Here is a 10,000-nt window from a genome sequence, read left to right on the forward strand (position 1 = left end):
TCCTTTTCGATGAGTGAAATAAACATTTTCAGTCGCTGAAGCCACAAGCTATTACCGCACAAGTTCCAAGATGGGCCGCCCTAACAGCCGCGAACAAGTAGAAACTAGATTTTACTTTATCCAGCGGTTTCTTCAACTTTTGTGGCAACGTTTGTGGACGTTCAGAGGTGTGTTACATTGGGCAATGTAAACGACACTCGAGAAACTGCAAGGTGTAACAGCCCCTCTAGACTTAAAAAACAACCGCCCACAAATAGAGCGTTGACTAGAGCTGCTACAGGAGCAAGTCAGCCAGCCATACGAGTCATGAGCTAACCATAACCTTACGAGCTTCTTAAGCGTTTTCTTGCACTTAAGAGTTAAGTTTTTAATCTGAGGGGGTGACAAGGCTAACTCCGCCTGCCTTGCATGTTTGGCATACAGATTTACCTGTGACGCATCGTGAATGGCCAAAGCTGACCCTAACCTAACCCCTAACGCCAAACCTTCTTTAGACTTCACTAAGGCTAAGTAAACCAAACTAGTTTAACAGGGTTAGCCACTTCAATAAATAGCGGCTAGTTTATTATCTTTCGTTTTTAGATATAATATTGTTTCTACATTCTTTTGAATTTCGTCCATCATAGCAAGTCTAGATCTAGAAAGGCTTATCAGCATTAAAACAAAAGAACATTTTACTTGCTGGCCACTTAGGAGAAAGGTCCATGTATCAGTGCGCTTTTTGCAAGAAAGGCAGTGACGTTTGAAATAATGAAACGATTACCCATTCATTGGCCTGGTCAGTAAGCTTGCGACTGAAGGTGTAGCTCATTGATATCATTACAACATAGCAATCGCGGAATTGAATTTGACACGTGCTATTGTGTTTGATAAATAGTCGCACACATGGGCGTAGCCAGGATTTTTCAAAGGGGGGGTCACACTGTGTCAAACAGAGGGTACTCGCGTTTTCGCAACCTGAATATTGTAGGTTGTTTGAGTAAAAAACGGCTTACAAAGGGGGGGTCACGGGCACCCTAGGACCTCCCCCTCCCCCCCCTAGCTACGCCCTTGGCACATGATGCACGAACGGTACTCTTCTGAGGAAAAATGAATATCTTCGTGAAACAAATCCTTTGTCACCAAAGAAACTTCAATAAACTGCCCTCACTTACAATAAATGAACCAAGAATTGAAACTTGTTAAATTCTGTATTCACAAGGCTGTTTACACTCATACAGGTCTGTCATAAATATTCACAGCTTATCATGTTGACTTTGCTATCTCCATTTACAGAATGTTTATCACATTTTTGAGATAACAGAGATGCAATGCGAAATGTCTCGACAACAAAATTCAATGAATAAGTGTAACTCAAATATATTAAAATGTCAAGATACTTCAACCAAAGGAACAAGAGCATGCCAATCGAGTAAACTGTAAAGAACGAAAAAAAAGACCTCTGATCGCCATGATTCTTTTGGAATCAAATAGGGAAAAGGGCAGTTAACACGACTGGCACCTCATAAAAATCAATGTAACTCCTGACATAATTATTTACAACTTCAGTGCTCTCTAAGACTGATATGCAGACAAAATTATGTTGCTGAGGTTTTATACAAATAAAATAAACTGTGGCATGTTATAATAGACCATTTTCCAGTTCTTTGCTCAGTTACCAGGCCTTTGAATAGAAGCGAGGCTGGAGTTGACCTTGTTTTGATACAAACTTCACTGCTTTTCTTATGTAAATAGAAACTCGCTAGCATTACAACAACAGGATTTACATGACAAAAGCAATGAAGTTTGTACCAAAACAAGGCCAACTCCAGCCTTGTTTTTATTCAAAAGCCTGCTAACTGAGCACAGAACTGTAAAATGATCCATTAACTAAAACGACTTTGCCTTATATGACATAATTAACATTAATTAACAGATGACAGGGAAGCAAATAAATGTGGCATGGCTTATAATGCCTTGATTCACAGAGTTTAACGATATCTTGCACTAACCTAAAATCCTTAAAAAAACTTTTATAAAAATAACATTTCGTTTGTTTCCAAAAACAGGTAAACTGGTAACAAAGAAAAATCAAGTATGCTACATAATGACACAATATGATTTGTAATGTTCCACCTTTTCCTTAATGTGTTGTACTGCCTCAAAACGTCTTCTTCGTACATTGCATGAAAATTGTGTTTTTAAAGTCTAAAGCACTCAATTTGAGTTACAGAGCATAACAAAAATTGATTTAATGAAAAATTCAATAACACCTTTATCTGTAATAATTCAAATGTTACTTGATTTATAAACTTCAGTTAAACTAAATTCGGACCACCAATTCACCGACAACTTCCCTAGCCTTTAAACAAACCCTTATACTTGAGGAATAAGCTGCACAGAAGATACAAGTGTATCACTTGTAAATCAGTCATTAACAAAAGTAGAGCTGTGAAAAAACTTTGTAACAAAAGATGGCAGGCAAGCACTATTAATATCTTGTCTTACAGTGCCCCTAACCCCAAAATCTTTTTTTCGCTTAAGTGAATCTTTGCATCCGTTCGAAACGCATTGCGGCCATTTTTTCATTTTTCTAACAAATCCTGCCATTTTATAGGCTTGGAAAGTTGCAAAAATCCAAGCATCTTTTGTTCACGACTGAGTCAGAAGGGCAGTGGACCCGTCTATTCCTGAGTTGACGTCACAAACTGATTTACATTCAATTAACCCACTCACTGACCCCTGGGAGTGACAGTTAACATACAGATTTTACTCTGTCTAACGCCAGGTGATTTACTCTTCAAATGGGGGCATCCTGGAGCTCCTGACGAGTGAATGAGTTAATCTCCATAAAGTACCGATGGCAATCAACTCAAAATATCTCTCTTAAAAAAGCATCTTGTAAGAAAGTCTTTTTAGTTCTACTGAAAATCTGTGGAGTTCATCACTAAGTAATCATGTATGCTTATACTTAGCCTTTGAAGAAGGCTACCAACAACTCCTACAAAACAACATTGCCATTGCAGATTATTTCTGCCATTTGCTACAGGGACCCAAATGTTACATGTAGTGGAGTAAAGAGGACTTCGTTACAACGGAGTAAAAAATTAAATAAATGCAAACACCAACATTAAAATAGTGTAATCAACTTTCAAAGTCTTGCTGATAACTGATATCAGGGTTTACTTAAGTGTAAGAATGTAACCACTACTTATTTGTCTTAATTTGTGACCTTTGCTAGTGTCTCCTTGAACCCACTGACTCCCAGGAATGAGACTAAATAGATTTTACTCTGTTTAACGCCAGACAATTCACCCGTCAACTGGGGCATACTAGAGTGCCCCAGGGGTCAATGGATTAATTATTATTTTGGTTTTTAGATATTTTCATCATATCATCTGTGAAGGTCACTTGTTCTTACACAGATGATGAGTCCAAACGACCAGTTATGCTTTGATCAGAATTTCTCAGTATGTGACAGTTGTTTTAATCGACCTTTATAAAGATAAAAGGCATTTAAATAATATGTACTTATTGACTGAGTGGTAGGGCCGGAAGGGAAAATATTTGGCTCCAGGTCATGGGGTATGGACCGAGCACAGCGAGGTCCGTGCTTAATGAACCAAGCATTTTCCCAATAGTTTTACAATGAAAGTGCGTGCAGGGCCATCTTAATGGCCAGTTCACAGCTCTCACTCTACTTAGATAGGTCTCTCTACTTGAGCTTGTTGATGATGCACTTTTAAAGCATAGGCTGGTTTGACGCTGTTGATGCCAGGCAAGGTCACAAGAAGAAATCCAAAAACAGAACCTTGAAGAGAAAAAGCTGTTAATACAGCAGCAGAAAATAATCTCCAAGCAATAAATTATTTTGTAATCACCATCACAATCATCTTTCGTGGTTCATAAAGATACAGTAATCAGAACTGAAGAATAATAAATTATTCTTTCAATACCAAATTTAACTTTCAGGGAGATACCCACATAAGGAGTAAAATGTGGTATACATTAACTTTGCAAATTATACACTCTCAGGGCATTTTTGATGAGGAAAAACGCAGCAAAGTAAGGAAGTCTGTATGTCATGACTTTGTTGTCAATTAATAGAGAATCTAAAGCACATACAACCAACAGCTGATCAAAATTAATACGTACTTCTAACATCTTTTAAACAGACAAAGATTGAGAATGGAATATTGTAACCTTACTTCACAAATCTTAAAACCAGTTTCCTTTCTAAGTTCAGATTGCGGTAATAAATGCAAGACAAATCAGCTTAAAAATAATATATTTTTATCAGGAAAACCACAATAGACATGGACATGTAAAGCATTTAAAAGCAAGGAAACTGAGGCTTCACATCATTGCCAGGCCTCCTTCAGTGGAAACAAGTTATCTCCTTTTTACTCAGCTCAAATGAATTGTCTGAAGAAAGCAAAGTGGCACAGCCCAAATGTTTCAGTTTCCCACTTTTGTAAGTGCCCTAAGTTTAAAAAAAGGCCGTATCTAATAATGTTAGCAGGGCCAGCAAAAACAATTAAATTTTTTGGAGAGAAACAGTTTATGCCCAAAATTGAAATAGATTAAAAATTAGAGGATATTCCCTTTGACACAATGATTAAACTCTTCATCACTGCTTACCTATTACTAGTTTGTTGGGTGTTCTGGACATGATCTGTTCACCTGGAACCAGTTGTCAATACAACTGAAACAAAACCAGAAGAAAGAGTAGTCAAGCTGTTACAGTGTATTACATTAGGTTCTAACCCCACCCCTAAGGAGGCAGTGCGGCCCAGTGGTTAGGGTGCTTGCCTTGAGATCCGGAGATGCCAGGTTCAAGACCCTTTCTGACCACTCATTGAGTTTGATCATGGTAATTCCTGGTTCAGCTGCAATAATTAGAGTAAATAGCCAACTGGGTTGCCTCCAACCAGTTGGGATTCTTAATAGTTGTTGTTGTTCTGTTCTGTTCTCTTGTTTTGTTGATTGTGTTTCAATGGCCATGAAAAGGCCCTATGGGGAGTGGTCAATTAAGCATGTATGTATGTATGTACTCTCATGACCAGCTGGGGTTGGATTAGGTCCCCAATGCCAATCTACTGCAATTTGCAAAATAACTATGGCAACTGGTTTCCTCCTGACACCTGACGTTCTTAATCATGTTGCAATGATCTTTATTGTTTCTGTTCCATTATGAAAACTTGGGTGCCTATGAACTTAATAAGCTTCATGACTAGGTGCAATTCCAATATAAAAACAAAAACACAATGTTTAACAAACATGCAATGACAGCTTTCAAGGAAGATGGACAGAACACGTGTTCAGACTGATGATACCTTTTTGACAAGTGTGCATGACAGTGGCCAGGCAAAGAACAAGCTTGCGCACCTTCATGAAGGAGGCATTTGTGCTTCTTTGATTTTGTGTGCCAGGGTTCAAGTTAACCTTACCTTTTGTGATATATACACAGACAGGGTAATCTTGCAATTGTATCTCCTGTAAATAAACAAATAACTTATTATCAAAGTCATCCAGTGTCAGTATCTAACATTAACATGAAAAACAACGAGCAAGGATGACACAGTGGCGAGAACACAATGTGGCCAAGGTTCCATTTCCAGATTTGGCATCACATGTGGGTCGAGTTTGTTGGTTCTCTACTCTGCTCTAGGAGGTTTTTCTCCAGTTTCCCCCTCTCCTCAAAAACCAAAAATTTCATATGACTTGATTTGCTTTCTGTACAAGGTCCCAAATTATTACAGCCCCAGGACTGAATACAGCTGACACTTAAACAAAGGTTATTATTATTATTATTATTATTATTATTATTATTATTATTATTACTATCATCATCATTATCATTATTATTTCTTGCATTAACCATTTTTGTCCCATTCCTATAAATAAATTTCAAATATACTAAATATATCTGCAATCTAGAACACAGGAAAGGTCATCAACATATCGTAGGCCTAGGTGTCTCCCCCACACATCCCACTTGTTGAAAGATGTTTAAAAATTCAGATGAAAATTAGGGTTAAAAGACAACATAGGTATCAATAATAGCCATTAATTAACTTCAACATCATACAACTTAATACAAATCAAAACCAAGTGTGGAAGAGAATAAAATTCAGTTCCATTCGCTATTGCCAAACCTCGAATTTGAAAAAATAATTGGGGGGAGATTTTAACTACCAAAATTTGTTAGCTAAATTTATTATTATTGTTATTATTATTATTATTATTATTATTATTATTATTATTATTATTATTATTATTATTATTATTATTATTATTATTATTATTATTATCAGAAGCACATGACCTTGAAGCAAGTAACTTGCAACTCTTTTCCTTGGGACAAAGCTGGGGATTTCAGGACACCAATTTTATGCCCAAATATGGACAAAAACAAGATCAAAGTTGAACATGCGGGAAAATGGACGAGCTACATTAAATCCAAAAAAGGTAATTTTTAAATTTAAAAAACCCCAGCTCTGAAACAGAGTTAAACACTTCAAGGTCATGAGCTTCTGCTATTATTAATTATTGTCATCATCATCACCAGCGAGGAAGGCTTTAAACATTCTTGTCAAAAAAAATCATGGCAACTGACAATGTTGATAGGTTCATGAATATTTTTTTTTTTTTTGACCACTTGATGGCTTCTGTTTTGGATTTAAAAAACCATGGAAGCCCAGTGCTATCTGAAGTGTTTGTTGCATTCCCCTTTAACCCATTAGGCTTATTTAGCAACAAAATGGGACAATCGGTGGCGATGTTGCACACAGCAAAAATACCAATGAGAATTCAGAATTCTACTCTATTCTGAATTCTCACTGGTATTTTTTCTGCACGCGACGTCGCCACTGATGTTCCCGTTCTGTTGCTAAATAAGCCTATTGACTCCTGGGAGTGCAACTTAAGAGATTTTCATCTGTCTAACGCAAGACGATTTTACTCATCAACAGGGGGTATCCTGGGGTACCTGGAGAGTCAATGTGTTAACTTACAATCTTTCTAACATGTTTCTCTGTTTACACAAACTGTCTTCAAAGAAACCTGATAAAACAACAGTGTTATTTCCAAGTCTCTTGATTTATGTCTAAAACTTATGAGAGTTAAATGTATAAGGCCTTCCTATAAGGTCCCTGCACTCTTGCTGGTAACAGCTTCCTACCGATATTTAAGTCTTCTAGGCATATGACACATTCTCCATTTTCCTGCTTTAGAACATCCTCTGAAAGGGAAATTATTGCTTAACAATCAAATTTTCAAGAAACTCAGACAAGACTGTTTACCAAAGTTAACCTACAGATTTCACTCTGTCTAACACCAGACGACTTTACTTGTCAACTGGGGATGGGAGGCTAAAGTCTTTGAATACCTTTTTGTGGGAAAAAGTTAAAATTTTATTCAGTTTGTTTTGCAAACAGTAGGAATACAGCGAAAAAGACCCCATCCAAGTGCATTTTACTGTATTGACGTACAAGTGGCATAGGTGTCCAATTACAGGTATCCAATTTGGAGTTGTTCAAATTGGATACCCACATGATCGGCATTTACGTGCCAATTTTGTGACAAATAGGTACGCATAGCACCAATCACAATCAAGAATTTTGTAATAGATACGATTATAATAGTAATAACAATAATAATCTGGTCTTGGAATCACAACCAGAGCTGGTCTTCTGATACGATTATCCAAGGGCACTGCAATTATGTCAATAATCACGCAGCATTTTTCTTTTTTACATACCAGTGGTCGGTAACACAACAGGATATTGTCTACGACAATTTCATGGTCCGTTTCCCAACCATACAGACTATGAAATCTGGAGTCAAAGACCAGATCTGCTGTGTTAAGTAAAAAGTAAAAACCCTGCTTCATTATTGACATTGCTGTGTCCTCAGATACTGGTATCAAGGGAAAAGAGAAGAGGAGAAGGTGAAGTTGGAGAAGTGTCAGAATCGGTGGGAAGAAAGGTGGGCCGCTTAGGAACTGGACTGAGTGGAGTACAATTCAGGGAGTAATAAGAATCAGCCGGGCATGTAGCGCGATTACTCCCTGAATTGTACGACATGAGGTTCAATTACTGATACAAAATTCAAGGATAAAAAGTCTTTGAATATCTTTTTGTGTGAAAAAGTTGAAATTATATTCAAAATGTTTTGCAAACAGTAGGAAAGCAGTGAGAAAGACCCCATATCACAGGTATCCAATTTGGAGTTGTCCAACTTGGATACCTGTAATTGGATGCCTACTTGATCACGTGCCAATTACGCGACTAATCATAACCACTACAATTTTCCAAATTGCGGATTTTCCAAATTGGACATGCATTTGTTTTCTCAGAAATTGAAAGGGTTATGATTAATTGGTAACAGGACTTCGTGTCGTCCAATTTGGTCTATAATCATACTTGTGATTAAAAAAATCCAACTCCCGCATGTTAATCACTCATATGATTACAGACCGAATTGGACTCCGCTCAGTCCAAGCAAACAAGCAAGCACAGACCAATCAGATTTGAGAATTTTGTAATAGTTACGATTATGGCACCTTTTAGTGTCTGTGGTGTCATTTGTGCTTGGTTTCCTTGGAATCAATGGTGACTGACTTTGGACAGAATTTGGGTCACATTAAACAATGAGTTACTGCAGAAAGCTGCATTACTTGGGACTACACAAATTCTGAGAGAACACTTGCGAACTAAGCTGTAGGACACAGCCTTCTCTCAAGGGAAAAAAAACAAGAGGTCTTTTAATTGTGAAAAAGTAGAATTAATAGCAAAGATCTTAAGAAAGACCCTAGATATATATCTTATACATTGTGGCTTGATGTTTACAGTAGATTATAAGGATCAAGGATCCCTTTGCTATGTTAATGTGAGATTTTAAATAATAATAATAATAATAATAATAATAGTAATTGTGTTCAACAGTAGAAGAACACAATTTCTAATATTGGGTATCATGTGCATAGGGTGAGCTTTAGCAAGTTTTCCTTATCGTTCGTCTGCTCTTTCAGTGTCATCTTGAATTACCTCGTATGTGCATGCAAATCTTGGCTTTGATATGTTATATCCACAAATGACAATCATGCACCTCGTGATTGTTTCTAGTGAGTCAATTTGCAATGAACATGATGATTTTTGGCAAGGAACTTTTTTTGTAATAATCTCTTACTAATAGACAATTTGTAAAAATCCCAGATTCTCAACTTTAGTGCTTGTGATGTCACCATCTCTTTACTCCAAACTTTCCAATTTCCATATTCTACAAGCTTCACATAATTATATTAATACTTTCGATAGACGTTTTTTACATAAATGCATCATCTCTGGAGCGCATGACTAGGAGCCTCCCTATGCACTATATCCTTGAGTCAACCTTTGCACGTATCTTTCTATTTATAGAACTAACCCATCAGGAGACTCACATTTAAATCAATTTACACAAATTTGCATAAACTGTTTTTGCTATTTGACAATAACTTTATTCTAATTGGCCAAACAGTGCATGCAGAGCTGAAAAACTCCCGGTGTTCTAATAATAGAAAGATATGAGCAAAGGTTGACTCATAGCGCTTGTATGAGAAAGGCAAGCTCCAACTCATTGGCTCTTGATCGTCTTCATGGTATCTCAGCTCGTCTAGTGATTCCAACCTCCAGAGTTTACTAACGAATGGATCTAATAAACAGGCACTGCGTGAGTGTAAACTGGATTGCCTTTGGTACGTGTTTTGTCCTCCTCAAATGTTCATACTCATTCCCAACCACCGTAAAAAATTACCAATGTTTGCATAAATTAAATTTGGTAAATGATGTAAAAATTCACCTGAATACGCGGTAGATAAGCCTTTTTTTAAATTTATTTGCCACATAATACATTTTTTCATTAAGGAAAGAAAAGTCATAACAAAAGGGATACAATACAATCGGGTAGCAAGTGAATCTAGTTGAAAATAATAAATAAGTAGATAAGGTGACTTTGTGGCGGCGAAATCTTGGTGAAG

General features: G+C 36.9%; 2 protein-coding genes across 3 annotated transcripts in view; one reads left to right on the forward strand and one right to left on the reverse strand.

Moving 5' to 3' along the window:
* LOC138021695 (EGF-like repeat and discoidin I-like domain-containing protein 3) overlaps positions 1–10,000 on the forward strand; it is an 18,854-nt gene that overhangs the window by 7,463 nt on the left and 1,391 nt on the right. The window contains exon 5 of one of the 2 annotated variants that reach the window (XM_068868653.1): positions 7,897–10,000. This exon is cut by the window's right edge and continues 1,391 nt beyond it. The exons of the other annotated variant lie outside the window; for it this stretch is intronic. Within the exon in view, the coding sequence (XP_068724754.1) occupies positions 7,897–7,981 (85 nt within the window). The 3' untranslated portion in view covers positions 7,982–10,000. The remainder of the gene's footprint in view (positions 1–7,896) is intronic. 2 annotated transcript variants of the gene reach the window in all.
* LOC138021696 (E3 ubiquitin-protein ligase ZNRF2-like) overlaps positions 1,172–10,000 on the reverse strand; it is an 11,389-nt gene continuing 2,560 nt past the window's right edge. Inside the window, exons 3-6 of the mRNA XM_068868656.1 lie at positions 7,163–7,222; positions 5,430–5,475; positions 4,621–4,684; positions 1,172–3,790 (exon numbers count right to left, since the gene is read on the reverse strand). Of these exons, the coding sequence (XP_068724757.1) occupies positions 4,627–4,684; positions 5,430–5,475; positions 7,163–7,222 (164 nt within the window). The 3' untranslated portion in view covers positions 1,172–3,790; positions 4,621–4,626. The remainder of the gene's footprint in view (positions 3,791–4,620; positions 4,685–5,429; positions 5,476–7,162; positions 7,223–10,000) is intronic.

Source organism: Montipora capricornis, chromosome 10 (genome assembly GCF_036669925.1).
Source record: "Montipora capricornis isolate CH-2021 chromosome 10, ASM3666992v2, whole genome shotgun sequence".
NCBI classification, from domain to species: Eukaryota; Metazoa; Cnidaria; class Anthozoa; order Scleractinia; family Acroporidae; genus Montipora; species Montipora capricornis.